Source organism: Sphaeramia orbicularis, chromosome 1 (assembly GCF_902148855.1).
Source record: "Sphaeramia orbicularis chromosome 1, fSphaOr1.1, whole genome shotgun sequence".
NCBI lineage: Eukaryota > Metazoa > Chordata > Actinopteri > Kurtiformes > Apogonidae > Sphaeramia > Sphaeramia orbicularis.
Window position 1 is genome coordinate 31,956,273 of NC_043957.1, and position 18,427 is coordinate 31,974,699.

Here is an 18,427-nt window from a genome sequence, read left to right on the forward strand (position 1 = left end):
ATTTTCTCTTCATGACCACAATTGCACTGTCCAATTTTTAGCCTGTCTTGCGTTGTACTCTGTTTTATTGCTTGTTTTATACTCTCCTGTTTACTGTAAGTAAGTAAGTAAGTAAGTAAGTAAGTAAATTTTATTTATAGAGCACTTTTCACAGACAGTCACAAATTAATTTATCAAATCAAGTCCAAATCAAATCAAATTTACAGAAACGATGTCCTTGAGTGCCAAGAAAGGCACCCATAAATAAAATTTATTATTATTATTATTATTATTATTATTATTATTATTATTATCATTATTATTGTATTACCAGTTCACCTGTCAGTGGTCAGAATGTTTTGGCTGATTGGTGTATGAACCTTTCCATGACAGGTTAAAGCACAGGTGCAGGTAATAGTTTAAATTTTTTTTTTGTCCTGATTAATAAAAGATGTAGAGAAAAATATTGGAAACTAATGCTCAAGTAACCAAGCAGCTCAAATAAAGCTAGATAACTCCATCCCTAAACTTTACATCCTTTGTACTCAGTGATGCAGTTAGTGCCATCTTCTTCACCAGGCAGTCAAAGCGAGCCCATGTGTATGAAAGCGCAGTGACCCGTGATGAACCGGTGCACCCAGTGGCTGTTAAAGCAGTGAAGAGGTCGACCAGCTTCATCAACCCTCTCGCCCTCTTCAGAAAACCAGAGGCAGCAAAAGACAACTCCAGGATCTATTACATCTACAGTAATCCGCTGCCTGTAGGACTGGAGGAGGAGGAGGAGGAGGAAGCAGCTAGAGCTACAAGGGCTCCCAAGGAGCAAACCCCCCCGACACCACCACAGTCGTTTGAAGAATACGCCAACAATCCCAACAGTGGTGTCATCCTGGACCCTCCCATTTTTTACATGCAGCTTTAGTGGGTGATGGGGAGTTGGAGGAGAAGCTGTCTGAATGTGATGAGTTATAGCTGATGGCGTCTCCTTGTCTCCTTCTTAAGGCTGTTATAACCCTAACCGGCCGATAAAGTGACTCCTGGTTTCATCTTCAGGGTGATGCACACAAGATGCAAACAGCTTCTACACTGATTCACTATTAGTGTAAAATTGGACTCACTACATTCACTTGAGAGATGCTAAATTTGAGAGTGCAGCGTGTCGCATTTGTGCATGCTTGTGTGTGGGAGCCACTCATTTATTGGCATTACTGGACTCCATTTCTGAGGGAACAGTAACTAATGATATGCACATTTGCAGCTGAGACAAGCAGAAGAGAAGCACTGATGAATTCTGGGATATTGGACCCTAGTCTTCTGCATTGAAAACAGTCTACATGTCAGGGGTGTGAAACTCATTTTAGTTCAAGGGCCACATACAGCCCAATTTGATCTCAAGTGGGCTGGACCGGGAAAATAATAGCATAAACATAACGTGCTGCACACTTTTAGTACTCCTTGGCCAAATATAGTGTAAGATTCTGTTGAAAGTTACTGCCCTATAATTTAGATTAGACTGTCTTTGTGTAAAACTTATTACATACATATTTATATTTGAAAGTACTTAGATATTAGAATCGAATTGAATCAAATCAAATCGAATCGAATAGAATAGGCTTTATCATCCTTGTACTCCATGTTATGACGCAATTGGTTCAGGATGCCCTTACCAAAGTCCAAAAAATAAATAGCAATAAATATAAATATAAAAACAATACATATAAAAGCACACAGTGTAAAAACAATAAAATACTGCACAAGGCCATTTGACCTTGAAAAAGTAGATCAAGGTCACATATTTTCAATCGGTTTCTGCTCCATGCCAAGATGCATCCACTGTATAAATTTGGTGCAGATATGTTAATGTGTTCTTCAGATAACGTGATTATGTTGTTGAATGGAAAGACAGATGGATGGACAGACGGACAACAAAATGATTACAATACCCTTTGGCCGAGGGGTTTTAACTTATAAATAATAACAACTCCAATTTTTTCCTTTTGTTTCAAATTAATGAAAAATTTTATATTTACAAACAATTTACAAAAAAAACATGAATAACCTGAAATTTCTTCAGAAAAATAAGTACAATTTTAACAATATTATGCCTCAACTTCCTCTGCATTACAGATTGTAGTGGATTTACAAAGGCACCATTTAGCAACAGGCATAATATTGTAAAAATTTGGGAGTTTGGAGTTGGCATTATTTAGAGGTTATTATGCTATTATGTTTTTGGTTTTTTCATTTTTCTTTTTTTTTTATTATGCTATTATGATACTGGTCCAAACCGCTTGAGATCAAATTGGGCTGTATGTGGCCCCTGAACTAAAATGAGTTTGACTCCTTTGACCTTTAACGTCTTCAGTGTCATTCTTGCATTTGGTAAATTCATCATCAGACTGGAACCTTTGCTGGTATATTTGACACCTATGGTATAGTCCCCTGGTGTTGTCATGCATAATGACAACAGTAACAGTTGGGAATGGAGCTTATTTTTGAGATATGTTACTAACATTTTACAATTTGAATATAGAAAAACAAAAGGTTTTGTATATGATACCTTTTGATGTCTTTGGGAAACTAGATTTCTGCAGCTTCTCTGGATTCTGTTTACCAACATTCCTACAACAGAAGAGGATAATATTGTGGCCAATCACAGGTGATTTCAGACAGGTTTAGGAGTTAAACATGTGATTGACACTTTCAATCTCCAACTGCTGTTATGATTTGGTTAGATACGACTTTACTGCTCTAAGCTGTGACTTATCACAAGGCAGCTGCCATAACTGGGATATTGTGGCTTCTCTTTACAAAGTCCACACGGGACAGTGTGAGGTCTCTTTTGTATGTTCATATTTAGTCTTTTAATTTGGACGGAGAGGATAGAGAGTCCCTTCTTTCCAGCTTTAATGCATGTAAACATTTTCACCTGTTTGACATATTGTGTTTTTCAGTGCAGAACTGATGCACTCATAGAGGCCTAGTAATCCACTTCCTATGTATGTATCTTATTGTCCTTTACTCACACAGTTCTCTTGATTAAAATTTTACTTGTCATTTCATCCTTAAAAAGGTCTGTACGACTGAGATGTGACATTGTTGGATTTTTACATTACCTTTAATAAAACTGCTCATATGACATGATTTTTGATGACCTTTAATAAAACTGCTGATACAATGTGCTTTACAAAAGAAGCAGAGTGCAAGACACAGAGATAGATGAGAAAAAATACAAACGATTATCACCGCAGAGCCGTCGATCATACAAGATGCTCCTGCACAAAGTGATTGGTTTGCACAAGAGTCAGTCCTCAGACAATTGGCTGGGTCTCTCTGATGAGCCACTCCAGTGCCTCCTTCCTACCCTGCCTCTCCAGCTCTGCTCCGACCACCTCCCGGCACTTCCTGTGGTACTCATTCACCCAGTCCCGCTAAAGGACAGAGAGGACAGTGTCAAAAGCAGTCGAACCTCTAAGAGAGTGTGCTTAAGTAATGCATAAAGTTGTATGACTATCTTAGAAGTGTGTGGTTTCCTAGTCTAATGTCAGTCACTCTCTGTATTGCTCAGTATCTTACATAACGGCCTGAATGTTGTCGTTTAACCAATGTACCACAGACAGTGCTGATAAAAGGTTTAATTTTTTTTTTTATTACTTTCCATTCAGTAAACCATTAAACACAATCAAGATGAACCATTCTTTACCTCCTTCTGGGTGAGCAGCTCTGTGCTCATCATCTTGACTTGGATGGGGACCAGAGTGAGGGGGTCAAATGTCAGACTACCTCTGTTCCGGTAGTTGTACTGCACAAGAACAGACACAAGAAAAGAAATACTATAATGTTTCTTGTACTGAGAGTAGATGCTTTGACCAGCTACATTTAACCCTTCAAGACCTAACACTCTTTTTGTAGTGACTTCCCAATGAATATTTCTCTAAATGTTACCTTTTCTAAGCAATTTATCAACATTTATTACAATATTATCACCTGGATTTTACATGTTTCATTGAAAATCTAAAATTTTGCCAGTTTTTAATTTACTGGTCATGTAGATGTTCATAAAACCTCAGACTAAATTCAAAGGTGATTACATCAAAACAGAGAAAACTGATGTCAAAATGATGTTTTCAAAAATATAACAACATAAAAACAAGCATCTACAGCCACTTAAATTTAACAAACTACATGGGTTTTACTGGTGATTCAATGTTGCAGAAGATGGCTGTGTTTTCACGTTCACAACAGAACCTGTGGATCAACAGTTATTGAATGTTTTAGATCAGTAGATGTTTTTAGTAACTGTCAGCTGTTTAGGTCTTGGAAGGTTAAGAACCTAATTCTTCACATATTACATTTGCATGAAGAATTACTCAGAGCAACATGAGATCTAGAAAAACTGGCATCTGCAAAAAAGTGGAAAGTTGTTGAACTTTGATTCAATATTGAGTTAAATGACCTACTTTAGGCTTAGCTGGTACTACAAGAACCACATTTTCCAGACGAATACCGAAAGATCCATCCTCATAGTACCCAGGTTCTACAGAGACAAAAGAACACACTTGATCAATTCAGAAAAAACAAGATTATTACTTTGAAAGCATCTACAAATGTATTTGAGGAAGTTCATAAGGTCAGTACTTTAGGGTCCTCTCTGCTTGGGCTGTATTTCAATTTAGAAGTTTCTGATTCTGTCAGTGTGACAGGCAAGCCAAACCACAACAAAGGTTTGTACGCAACTTGGACAAATGACAACACTTCTGCTTTTACAACAAATGTGTTGTATGGGTAAGTGCAGTTCCTTGAAAAAGAAGAACACAAACTACTGGTCAACTGAAAAATTTTAAATACTGGGAAAATATCTGATCTTGGTTACATCAGACACATTACATATGCTAATTCCAAATGAATGAGAATTTCTCTAGCATGTCAGGCTTTAAGTTATGTGAACGTGTATAAATAATAATAATAATTTTCCAGTCTTGCGCCAATTACTTTTATTGTGTCTTCACAATCTGAACATAATTTGTGCTAAATCTGTCAAATTCACTTTCAGTTATGAACACAACAATAAACCTAAGTATCAGAGCCCATCAGCTCAGCTCAAAACTGTTACAAAAATGTTTCAGACACTGTCACTTGTGCTTGTGGGTTGTAACAGTTTCCCACTGGAACCCACAGTATCACCATCATCATCAAGTTTGAGTTGAAGCCTCTTGGTACGTGGTTTCATCTCAGAAATATCTGGATGAAATCATTCACCATGTTCATCACGTACTCACCCAAACTGGATGGGAAAAAAAATCAAGGAGCTGAGTGAAGAAAGTTTTTCTTTCAGGCATTGAACACGTCTGAATTTACTTCATTAGAATTTATAGATGTAATGCATTGTGACATGCTTTCAGTTTTGGAAACAGCATTCCCGATTTAGGAAAAATTAGGTATTTTTCCCCTAGTAGCAAAATCAGTGTTAACCAATGACCCCTAGGGAGTTTTTTGTCACTCAAGGGTCGAGGGTCAAGGCATCAGATTGTAAGGACCTATATAAATAAAACTGAGTTGAACTGACACGTAACTGAAACCGATGTAACATTATTTTTTTTCTGGTGCAATTAAATCTCAGTATTACTTTGAAAATCCGTACCATCACTGACAATCATTCCAGCCTCCAGAGGTTCATCAGCAAACGTCTTGTAGCTGATGCCACATGGACCCTCATGTACATTGAGGAAGCAGCCCACACCATGGCCTGTACCATGGAGGTAGTCGAGCCCTGATTCCCACAAGGCAGCCCTGGCGAACGAATCCAGAAGGTGGCCTGGGAAGCAAAACAGAAGTATAATGCTGGACAATACTGTAGATCACGTTCAGGCACACTGCGTGTCACATATGTTTGAATGTAATGTTCATGCACTATATATGAGGTAAGCCTGAGGTCAAAGCAAAGGGCAGCACCTTTGGTTCCATTGGGGAAAACAGCAGCACTGACAGAAATGTGTCCCTTCAGCACATAGGTAAAGCACTCCTGGAACAAGCAGAACACAAAAAAAAAGCTTCAATAAGAGTTGGGATAAATTTGTTTGATGTGGAATGAAGATGACCAATAACTGTCATATGTAAGCAGTAATCCAGATCTCAAATTCACCTTCTCAAAAGCTGATGGTGTCCCAAAGTGCATGGTGCGTGTGACGTCTGTGGTTCCATCACTGTCAAAGACACAGCATGGACACAAAATACAAAATAATGTGTGTCTAATGAATAAAATATATCACTTTGTACTAAGAGGGAAGGTGATGTGAAATTGTGAAATTATGTGCAATAATATTATGTTCTGCAATAAATGCAATAACAATGCAATAAATATTAAATATTTATCAAATATAAATGCACTATTTTTAGACTTGGTTCATAGCTATACATACTGTTTACATCAATACATACTGTTAATATTGTTCATACATATACATACTATCACATACTGTTAATACTGTAAATTTGCCTACTCATTTTTATCCATTTTATTTTTTATTCTACTTAGCTCTATTCTTATGTTACTTTGTAAAATTACTAAATTTATATTGTATTTTCTAATCTTATTTTTAGTTTTTGTAATTTCACACTTGCTCTATTTTTATTTCTGTTGTACTGGTGTTTTGTTAATATTGTTGCACTGACTGGAGTAGCACAACGACAATAAAGGCTATTCTATTATATTCTAAAAAAAAAAGGGGGGGGGAAGGTGACAATGATCATCTTAACAAAAACACAAAGCAATACATGTCACGTGTCTGGTTATTACAAATGTAAGTCTGTATGTTTTTACATGTACTGAGCTCCAGAGTCGATCAGGTAAACTTCATTCATGGTAAGGGTCCTGTTGGTTTCAGGCAGTGGTCTGAAAGTAAAAGAAAACAAAGCAGGGGTAAAGACAAGATAAAAGCAGAGTACATTAGAATTGTAAAAATTAGTATTAACATTGTGGATAAATGCAGAAATACAGCTCAGAGAAATACCTGTAATGTATGATTGCTCCATTTGGACCAACACTGGAAATTGTAGGGAAACTGAGGCCAACAAAATCTTTCTGTTGACTGAAAAAGACACATAACCTCAATGAAAACTACGAATGTAAACATAAAATGACCTTTTCAAAATAACCTTTTCAGTCAATCACTGTATACACCACAGTACAGTAGTGTGCAAAGGTCTAAGGCAGCCTTTAGTACAGATGTTTTTGCAGGGTTGAAATGGGTGTGTATTTTCATTTCTAACAAGAAATATGCAGGAAATGCGTGCATATACACACACGTACAAAATCAGAGCTAAACAGCTTCTGCAGGTAAAGTCAGTATTTAGTGTGAGCATTTGGGTTCAGTACGTCTTCAACGCTCTTGGGTCGACTGTTTGGATAATTTCTTGAATAATCTTGTTTTACATTACACACTGTCAGAACGTCCCAGAGGCTTTCATGGTCTTTTATCCTTTTCTCTGTCCAGATGACGTACATTCTATATTATTTATATTTTTTTATGAAATGCATTTTTCTTAGCAATACTGTTTACATATTTGATATATATTCCAATTGAACATATATTGCTATAAAGACTGAGAAATGCAGATACGTGATCATACATTTCAGAAAAAAATTATGAATGAACTTGGAATGCTAATTGCCAAGAGGCTGATAGTAAAAGAACGGAAGTCTCTAAATCCTCCTTCTTTTCAAATGTGGGTCGATGATATGTTGTCATTGATACAGATTTTAAAAAAAAAACTCAGGTCTTTGAGGACATGCTGTGTGAACACTTTTTCAAGGGCTTAGACTCAGTTTCTCGCATACTTGGAGGAAGTTAGATTGGACTAAGGATTATATCTGTATACCAGTGACGGTCCTTTACCTCTGCCCCTCCTTCTTTAAGTAAAGGACTGGCTACTTAATTAATTAATTAGTTATTACACACATCTGAACCTTTGCTTTTGTGTTTTTGTGTTTTAACATAACTGAAAACTACAAAATAAAATCTATATTTATAAAAATTATGAATAATGTAGAATGTACATGGGATCATCTGGATAAAGAGTTCACTGTATGAGAACTAATGCTTCAAACGTGTTCCATATGTGAGATTTTAAGACTTTTAATACACATTGTATTTCCTGTTTACATCCAGTAGAGGGAGATAGAACTCCAAAACACACAAAGGGCTTGCAGCATTTTTCCAACACAATCTGATAAGCATGAATGCTGAAATGAAGTTAAACTGGATGTTTGAGATTGTTAATCAAGTGAAGATAAACCGTCTGATCGTAAAGTATCCACAGTGAAGGAAAAAAACACAAACCTGCGTAACTCCTCAGCTTTATCAGCAGCAGAGATTTCTGTCACTGTGCCTTTTGGAATCTATAAAATAAAAACCACAGGGATTAGAAACACAAAGTTAAAAAAAAAAACAAAAAAAAAATACCTGCAACACCTTGAGCACGCTAAAAGGACACACAAAAAAAGATTATATTTGTGGGTTTGGGGAGTTTTATTGAAGAGTCTTAAACATCTAAATTTTAACTTAATTTTCTTTCATTCTTCCCATCCCTATGAACACATACATGGGGTTTATGTATATTCTCTCCTCATGCAATAAATAAATACCAAAAACATATGTAAGGCCTCAGAAAAATCTATTTAAAATACCTCCTTTTCCAACCAAGCAAAGAGTTCACATAGAGCGACTGCATCCTTGATCTGTTGGAGAAAGTTCAGACATCAGTGTGGAGGGAGAAAAAAAAAAATCAGAAAGATAAATAATAAGGTCTGTCATTGATTTCAAAACAGTTCAGAAGTTCTTACATGGGCCATTCTCATGCCTTGAATCTCAGTGGAATTCTTCACAGCCTTGGCCAGGCAGAGTGGGGTGTAGGGGATCGGAGTCCTGTGTGCCTGGACATGATCAGGATGATAGTTTTTTTCTTTTTTTTTAAATAACTGCTCAAAAACATGAAAAATAAAAATGCTTGTTGTATGCAATATGTCTGGTAATCCATACTACTTTGCCTATGCAGTTAGGAAAATTGTGTGCTTTTGCTGTTTGTGCTTCTACTATTATTCTGGGTTTAAATAATCAGTCTATCACACAGATGCCTGATGTTTCCAGTAAGAATCCCTGTCCTACTCGGAAAAGAAACCACAACCTCAAACCACATTCTCAGTGGTTGAAACATTTTCTAAAATCCAAAAGATAAAATTCACTCCTTGTTAAATGATTTTGACCTTTATTTGATGAATGAAAGGACAAGGAAAAGACTTATCAACAAATTTAACTGTATTTTTTAAATATATGACTTGATTTAGATTTTGACGTCTGCAGAACTTAGATGGAACAAAGACAACATCAGGCAGGAGAGTTTAAAGAGTAGAATAATATACAAGTAAGACTATTGCATTAGATTCCTCAGTTTACAGGTTAATTAGTAACAGGAGAGGAGATCATGACTGGACATATTAAGAGCATCCACTAAAGGCTTCATCTTGGCATAGAAGGATCGTGGCAGATTTGATTTATAGTTCTGTCAGACAATTTCTTTCCTGGAATCATGTCATGTGACAATTGTAGTTTTTCCAGCCCAGTGATCACGGAAGGGAAATTCCATCTAGTCAGTTGCTCATACGTGGCTGTCAGCATCACCAGAGCAAACTAACATGCCAATGTGCTTCAAATCTGTCTACATGTGACTTCAGTCTTACCTTGGGGATGACCTGTGTGAGAGCGCAGCTGGCCTTGTCGCATATCCACACTTTGTCTTTGGGGCCGAGGGCAGTGCAGATGGCCTGGAGCTCAGTGTAGACTGACTCGTATGGAAACGTCTGGATGCTCAGCTCAGGTTTGCTGGGAGAGTCCAGCTGCAGGTGGTCTCTTAAAGCTGGATCAGTGAGACGCTTTAGGTCCACAAAAAGTCTGCAAAGAAGAAAAGGTCAGTAACTGTTACCAAAGCAACTGCATTTATGGAACAAGTAATGTATATTAGTAATTCAGTGTCATCACACCCACACAACATTGTACCAATCTGTGGTGATACTGTAATTAATAAGTACTGACTGAACCACTACACTGCTGCACTGTTGTTTATTACCTTATTGTGTTCAGCCCAACAATGGCATATGCAAAGAACACTGGGTTGTACTCGATGTCTGAACCACGAAGGTTAAAAAGCCCTGAAAAAAGGAAGCAAAGTTTACTACAAATATCACTCTATAATGACAGTGTCAATAGCAGTAGTCTTATATGCTGTTTTCCCAATGTGCAAACATTGACAAACAGAGAATATTGTGTAAAAACGTACTTTAAAAGCTGTGTGTTTCATGTGAAACCTCCATACAAATTGGGTGGTGTTAAATATCAGTGTTTTCATTAGTCTGTCTTCCTTTGTGGATGCCTGGGTAAATCCCCTTTAATTTAATGGCCATCAAAACCCACTTACCCAAATGCTACCTGATAACAATCAAAATCAGAGTGACTCTAATTAACATAAGCTCTCAGACTAAACAATCAGAAACAAGAGCTCATTAGGAACAGTTAACAAGATGCTTCAAGGTGCTCCTACAGAGACACCCGAGCATCCTGGGGTCCTTGGATCGTGATCACATATCAAAACGGGCTTATGTAACACAAGTACTGTTGGTTATGGCTTCTGCTTTTTGAAATAAACTGAGTTAATCTAGTCCTGGGCTATTATGTTTGGCTATAGGTCAGTAATCCTGGAGTAATTATCTTACCAGGTATACAAAACAAAAAAAAAAAACTATTTTGAATTTTTTGTGCTGTTATAACTAAAATATTAGAAATATTTTCTGCCTTGTCCAATAAATAGTATATGTTTCAGTCACTTGAATAGATGCTAGAAATTCTAGAAGAAAATGAAATATTAATCATACATGCAATCTCATCCAACGCTGTTGCAACAAACCAGGTGATTTTCCTTTCTGTCATCTTAGCTCGCAGAGTTGTGATTTTATCCTGCCAGGACAAACCTACAAGAACAAAGGCATTCTCAAAATCAAGGTACAGTAATCACATGCTAAACTTGTGATCAGCGTTATATGATTGATCATGCGCTAAAATTAAAAACATGAAAAAACAGCATGATATTTCAGTGCACTGACCAGTGTATTCCAGTCCCAAAGTCCGGAGCTGCGTACTGGGTCTTTCTGGTCGGTCAGCCCAAACAGCATCAATCAGGTTTTCCTGAACTGCCACCAGAGAGTGGCCTGCACTGGTCAGTGCCTTGGACATATTCTTCCACTGATCTGATATGTAACATTAGGAGATCATGTTTAGATACAAACTGATAAAAAAAACAATGCTGCATGAAATGACTTTTTTTTCCCCCAACTCAATTTACATCTTAAACCTGCAAAATCTATTAAATGATTTTGTTTATTGGATCATATTCCTGTTGAAGCGTGGAGGGTCACTTTTAAAAACATGGTACCATAACCCACCTGCAGCTATGATCCAAGGGTCTACTCCCACTTTGGAGTTTTCTGGCAGGACGCTGATGAGCCAGTCCTCCTGAGAGGGCGTCTCCTTCAGTCCTTTAAAACATGTGAAAAAACAAGGTGATCCAAAACATTATTAATTATGTTATTAGGGTATTTTCAAGGATTTTTTTTTTTTTTACAAGCATGCTAAAACACTTTGTTCATTTGTTGTTTCTTCTTTAATTGACATGTTTTGTTTGCAATTTTGTGTTGGGTAGATTACTCCCTGTTATAAATCTACTTATTTGCATTCCTGTTGAAGAACAGGGAACTGTAAATTTAACCCTTTATCAGGAAAGTGACTATTTTTGGTAATTTCTGCAAACATTAAATATGGAGCCAGTCCCATGCCTCAGTGAGGTCAAGAAGCATGTTGGGTTTTATAATACTATACAATACTATGAGAGATTTTATAGACATTTTGAAGCTGTAAATAGTGAATATGAGGGATTTTTATAAGTTAATGTCCTTATAACAGCAGGTTTATTGCATGTTTTATGCCAAGAAGAGGGAGACTATTGTCACGGCAACTGACGAGGAGATAGATGATGATGTCCAATAACACACTGAGGTTGAAATTATGAATTTCAGAGTATTTCAATCAGTGCCCTATAAAGGGTTAATACAGTTTCAAGATGGTAAATTATAAATGCACCAGCAGTTATGTATGTAGTGCTTTTCTAGCTTTTTATGGAACTCAAAGAGTTTAACACTACGTCACATTCCCCCATTCACACACCTGAACATTCACACACCAGTGAAATGGTCACTGGGAGCAACTACCAACTGAACCACAGGTGCCTAAAATCTTATAAAGAACTATACATCTGAGATACACAACCATCATCGCTCAAACAATAAAAAGCACTGATTAGAAGTGTTGAATATTATGTGTTAAATGTTATTTAACATAAAATAACTAAAGGGCACATAGTGTTTTCTTTTTGTACATAGCGGCCTTCATGTTGGACATTACCCATCTTCATAAGGGTCCAGTTGTTGTCCATCTGCTGACTGGCCTGGAGGAAATAGCGCCCATCGGTCCACATCGCAGCGTGTTGCTCTGTGACAATGGCTGTTCCTACATCACATCACACAGGCTTGAATCAAATTTGATATTTCCAGGAAAGGATCTGCTGTTGGATCATGTTTGTGTTTTTGCATACGGGTAAATTAACACTCAAATGTTCACATAATGGTTGTCAGTGTTGAAGGTGATATAACACTATCTAGATTTGATATCTTCACTTTTAACAACAAATACTTGGAAAATACATGTATTTTCCTCATCTCTCTTCCAAACTGTGCTCAGATCTCACTGACATGGAGGGATTTAACAGTCTTTTATTACACTGGCGGAACCTGAAACAAAGACGACCTTTGCTAACATCATGAAAAATGAACACACTTTTCTGAAATTAAATATTTATCTTCAGAAAAACAATGGGTATATTATCTCACACAGTAAATGGTACAACTTTATGAATGTGACTATTATTTAGGCTCTTATCTCCACTGACACACACACACACACACACACACACACACAAGAAAATCATACCTGCAGAGCCATTAAATCCACAGATAAATTCACGTCTGCAGTCACACGGAGCAATGTATTCACTCTGAAACACATATGGGGGGGTAGAGAAAGAGGCCGAAAGATGGAGAGATCAGCTTCAGTAGGTTTGAAACGCCACCTTTGCTGCTCTTTTCACATCGTGACTTGTACATGGAGAGGGAAAAGGGAGGAGCAACGGGCAAAGGGCTACAATTAAATGCGAAGGTCAGACAAGACGATCAGAAGTGGATCAAGACACACACAGAGTAAGATTTACATGGAGATGTATTATAATGAGGAGGAGATGGTTTGTCTTTGTTTACATTTGTTTACCATGTTCCTACTGTAGACATAGAGCTAAGGGGCGATGCAAGAGACACATTCTCCACACTATTAAGAACATGTGCATCAACCCCCCCAACAGACACATAGTAAAACCATGTCAGATGCAAAGGATTTTAGTTTGAAAGCATTTCTTGACTGGCCTTTCATTCTCTGTATCATAGAGGCTTTAACAAGGTCACCTTCCCCGATGGATTTGATCAATTTGTATTTGCTTATGGCTGTTTCTGTTCTCAAGCAGCTTTGATATTCCTTAAATCATCACAAAACATAGATATACATTGAATATGTATAAGGTTTGAACATGACAAATCCTGCAGTAACTCTCACATGTATATAAGCTATTAAAGTCCAGGGATTGTAAATTAATTAAAATTATATTGTTCTACAAGTAAAATGCTTCCAGAATAAAAGTAGTGACATTTGAACACATGTGAGCCACTGATAAAGTAAAATCAAGTAAAAAAAAAATGCTGGTTAGCTAAAGTTTCTAAAATACAGTCTTGGGTCAAAATGTGAAAATCGAGAATTAATGAGAGAATGGGTTTTAGTCAAAAGGAATATTTGCCTCAGAGCTACGAGATCTACTTCAAAACACTGTCTGCATATTATATTATAATACATTCACTTTACAGGTTCTATCTAGTGGAAGATTTATAAATATATGGTATAAATGTACATAAACCAATATATGTTAACCCCACAAAAGCAATAACTCCCACAAATGTAATAAACCGCAAACGTAATAAAAATTTGCAGCTTTTAATGTAATAATCCCTCAAATGTAATAACAATTGCCTACCACAAACGTAATACCTCATTTTCCCTTCTCCCTCTCCTTCTCTCTCCATTGTTATCATAATCATATCCAGACATTTTATCTACATGGTTCAAACACAGGCTTCTATTATACTTAATGAGAATAAATAATATCCAGTTCATACTGAAGCTTTTATGATAGAACCTTTACAGCATTTTTACCCATTGTGTTTTCTTCCTCCACTTAAACACTTAAACACCTATTTATCTGGAATTAGCACCATGTGGTGAAACTGCAACATTTGATCATTCTAAAAAAGCAAGTATCCAAAGGACAAGAATAAATGGGAAGAAAAAGAAAGATGAATGAATATTCATGCATGCATGACTTAAATGTATGTGATGTACTAATTATTACATTTGTGGGAAGTTATTACAATTTTGGAAACTGAGGATTTTTACCATCCCACAAATGTAATAAATCCCCACAAAAGAAATAATTATTACGATTGTGAGAAATGAGGTATTACGTTTGTGGTAGGCAACTGTTATTACGTTTATGGAAAAGTTATTACATTTGTGGGATTATTATGTTAAAAGTTGCAAATTTTTATCACGTTTGTGGTTTATTACATTTGTGGGGTTAACAATATATGTGTAATAACACTTTATCACATCCCTTGAAAACTTCAGCAAACCAGCACTTTTGTAATTTCTTTTCCAATTAATATTATTAAAATGTGTAACATTTAGCACATTTAATCTCTGAAGCAGATAATTTCTAAAAAAAAACAAAAAAATGTAAACCAGTGTTATTTACTAGATAACTGATATCAATCAGTGTCAAATGCACATTTAAATACAGGGTGTCCCATAAGTCTCCATACATAGGAGACATAATACATATGGTTCTAACATGTATTTCTTTATATTTCTTCTTTATAGTTCTTCAGCAGACACGCATTGAAATGTGTTCCCGACAAAATGGCAGTCATATAGAGCATATTATATAAATCAAAATGGTTTATGTCAAGAAACGTTTATTTTTCCTATGTATGGAGACTTAAGGGACACCCTGTAGAATTTTGTGCTGTCTAATAATAGTAAAGAGAAAGCGCACAAATTGCTACATAACAATTCTCCATAAGATGATGTTTGACACCTCAGAGCACCTACAATCAACCAAAGGCTACGCTCATGGTTACAAACGCCACATAAACACACAAGTAATAAATACGTATGTGATCATACCTGGTGTGCATCTCCAGAAGGGATAATGTAGGCCTGTATGGGCTCAGAGAAATATTTACAATTCCTCATTGTCTGGCGAAGGAGCCTAAGGAGCTCTCCTGTAATCTTTGGAGTCATGGCAGTGTCTAGAAATAGAAAGATTATATGAAATATTTCCAAAGCACAATAAAATGTACAACATAACAGCTTATACTGACACATAGGCTGCACAAAAAGTCATACTCAAAATGCAATGCATACTGGGATATGCAATTGCAGTTTGAGTCTCTTGCGTTGTTATTTTTTCCAAGTCAAACTATTATTAATATACTGAACGTCACTTAATACTCAACCTTTTAACCTGCAAGTCTCCATGCTGCTAGTACCTTTTTAACATAATCTCTTTACTGCAATTCTTTGTACTGTATCACTGCAATTACAGAATGTACATGTGCAATAATGTTTCATCTTCATCCTGCTACATTGTGATTTAACATGTAACTTGTACATGGGGCTGGCCAAGGGAAGGTTAACATCTAGATCAAAAAATACATTTAAAATCACCTTTTGAAGACTTATTTTGAAAGCATATTACTTCTAATGCCAAGAACAAGTTTTATTTAAAAAAAAAAAGAAAAAAGTTTTAAAATTCTTAGATGGCATCATATTCAATATAAATTTACATTTGCGTTCTTTGTCCATCAGTGCAGTTCAAAGTATAACTTTGATTCTCTTCTACTGAACCTATACTTATGATAAGGTGTAAGGTCAATCTAAAAACTTTTTGCTACTCTTTTTACAGTGGTTACAAATATCTAAAAAAAACTGAGATATGTTCAAATGTATTAAATTAGTTTATTAAGGTATTTGATTTTGTAGATATTATGTAGGCTATGCAATGAATATCCTAATAAATGCTGAATAAACAATTGAAACTTGTAATCATTCTCCCTTGTCTATCCGTTAACAAAACACTTAGCACAACTTTTGCTATTTTATGCCCTTATATATTGAAACAATACAAACTCTTTTCTGTTTGTCAAAATAGACACCCTAGAGGACCAAAGATCTTTCAGTCTTCTGAAAACTTTCTGAAAATTGGAGCCACACTTTAAGGAAGGTTTTATAAAGTGGTCAAAAACAGATGTTAATTTTCTGTCCATCCTTTACTGAGGGGTTTTACTATTTTTAATCCAGAAAATTAGGTTAAAACATTTTTTTTAACATCTAAAAGTGCTCATTATTCCCTGCAAAATGAGGTATCACTCATCTTTCTACCATAAACAGTTGTGAAAGGCCAAACATAAATGTAGTAAAGCTGTCCATCCGTTACTGCTCAGCAAGCCCCAAATAATACTTTCATCTACACTCTCTTTCCCTGTCACTGTTATACATTATATATTATTTTGATTCAATTTCTTTTTTTTGCCTTTTACTTCTACTTTGGAAGTAGGGATAGCAGACAAGAATTGCATTGCATGGTATAACTAATATTTTTTATCCTGTGCATATGACAATAAAACCCCTTTAATCTTGAAACTTAAGAATAAAAACTAAATACAGGTGTTTCATTTTGCATTTTTTTTTTTTGCACTGTACTTATGTCCAAAAATTCCTCATGCACACATACATAAAACTGTACCCATTAGCAATAACATAATAATTACACAAGCTGACATTGTAATTTCAAATTTTTTTTAATGACACTGCTCTATTCAAGACAAAACTGCCTTGTCAAGATGTAGTAACACTTCAAGCTTAGTTAAATCAGCTGTAATAACAACATACCAAGTCTCAATTATCAATACAATTAAAATAAGCACTTACATGTTCACTCAGTGTCATTATCCATTTAACTTAGATTACCTGTCATGTTGATTTTTCTCGTATTTTCAGCAGGACTGTGACTGACTGCAGACTACCTGACTGTGAACGTGGAGCTCAAAGTCACAGTCCACACCTGAATCTTTAACCCTCTGAAACATGCTGATAAAGCAACAGTCACTGGAGTCAGGGTTAAATATTACAGGGCTGAAATAACTGACTTGACCTATTTCCACTGCAACATCTTTTATAAAACAAAGGTGAAAGGAGATAAACTGCAGGTGAGAGGACACTGGAACTACAAGTGACACATTGACACTGCTGTAGTCGGTGTGAAAATCCAGCCAATCAGGTTGCAGCCTTCCTCATCAATGAGCTCTCCTATTGGCTGAAGCTCCGCATGAGCGTGTTGTTTACAAGTTAGCATCTGATGAATCAGTCACATTCAACGCAATCATTCCGTATTAGCTAACAAGTTAAAAATGAAACTAAACAGATGGTTAGGATATTTATATGACCAAACACGATAAGTTTATGATTTTAGCTAAATCGAAGGGCTTTTTCCCCCACATACTTATCAGACATTACAAACACTAACTATTTCATTCAGTGTGGTTTTTAGTGGTGGGTGTGGTAAAATGCGGTTGGAGGGGCTATAAAGCAGGTTAAAAGCTATTTTTTACTTCTTATGTACAGTCAACGCCTTTCTCTGAGCTTCCATCATGGACAATACGCCGTGGTCACATGCGTGGGAGTGGAATGACTGACTAGCCGTACCCCTCATCTGGAAACATCCCTTCAATAGCAATAGGAGTGTTAGCAATTAGCTCAACAAACGGCCGCTAGCTGCCATTAAAATCCCCCAATATACAAGTAGTGAAATGCTGAATACACACCCGGTGGTTTCGTCTGGCAAAAACGACTCCCGCGGTTAAAAAAAACTGCGTTTCTTTAACAGCTTGGACCTTGTGTTAATTTACAAAACAGGAGGCTGCCATGTCGAGGTTGACGTCTCTGGTCACGTGACTGCAGTTTCTTCCAGTAGACGCAGAGGGATCCAGACTCGCCTCTTTTTCACTGAATAACAATAATACAATGTGTGCATGGACATAATGTTGCAGATCAGCAACGCAGCTATGAAATATTTATTAATGTTAAATATTTATAACACATAGAACTGTCAGTTTAGTTTCACACATGATTTG

At 36.3% G+C, this 18,427-nt stretch overlaps 1 protein-coding gene across 1 annotated transcript; it reads right to left on the reverse strand.

Annotated features, from left to right (window-relative positions):
* Window positions 1-3,117: 3,117 nt before the first annotated feature.
* On the reverse strand, window positions 3,118-18,244 carry xpnpep1 (X-prolyl aminopeptidase (aminopeptidase P) 1, soluble). Its single transcript, XM_030135820.1, has 20 exons — window positions 18,119-18,244; window positions 15,420-15,544; window positions 13,068-13,131; window positions 12,483-12,587; window positions 11,468-11,560; window positions 11,129-11,272; window positions 10,901-10,996; window positions 10,099-10,180; window positions 9,713-9,923; window positions 8,819-8,908; window positions 8,663-8,713; window positions 8,316-8,374; window positions 6,987-7,064; window positions 6,797-6,868; window positions 6,119-6,179; window positions 5,929-5,998; window positions 5,618-5,791; window positions 4,437-4,513; window positions 3,680-3,778; window positions 3,118-3,407 (listed from the first exon to the last, which is right to left on the reverse strand). The coding sequence occupies exons 2-20, from the start codon at window positions 15,534-15,536 to the stop codon at window positions 3,288-3,290; spliced, it is 1,863 nt and encodes a 620-aa protein (XP_029991680.1). The 5' UTR covers window positions 15,537-15,544; window positions 18,119-18,244; the 3' UTR covers window positions 3,118-3,287.
* Window positions 18,245-18,427: the final 183 nt, after the last annotated feature.

Bases quoted from the DNA above. Each gene is read 5' to 3' on its own strand.
- xpnpep1 (XM_030135820.1), bottom strand. From the start codon at position 15,536: ATGACTCCAAAGATTACAGGAGAGCTCCTTAGGCTCCTTCGCCAGACA. The intron at 8,909-9,712 runs GTAAGACTGAAG...GATCATGTCCAG, and splicing joins TCACACAGGTCATCCCCAAG to GCACACAGGACTCCGATCCC. The intron at 4,514-5,617 runs GTACGGATTTTC...TTGTCTCTGTAG, and splicing joins TGGAATGATTGTCAGTGATG to AACCTGGGTACTATGAGGAT.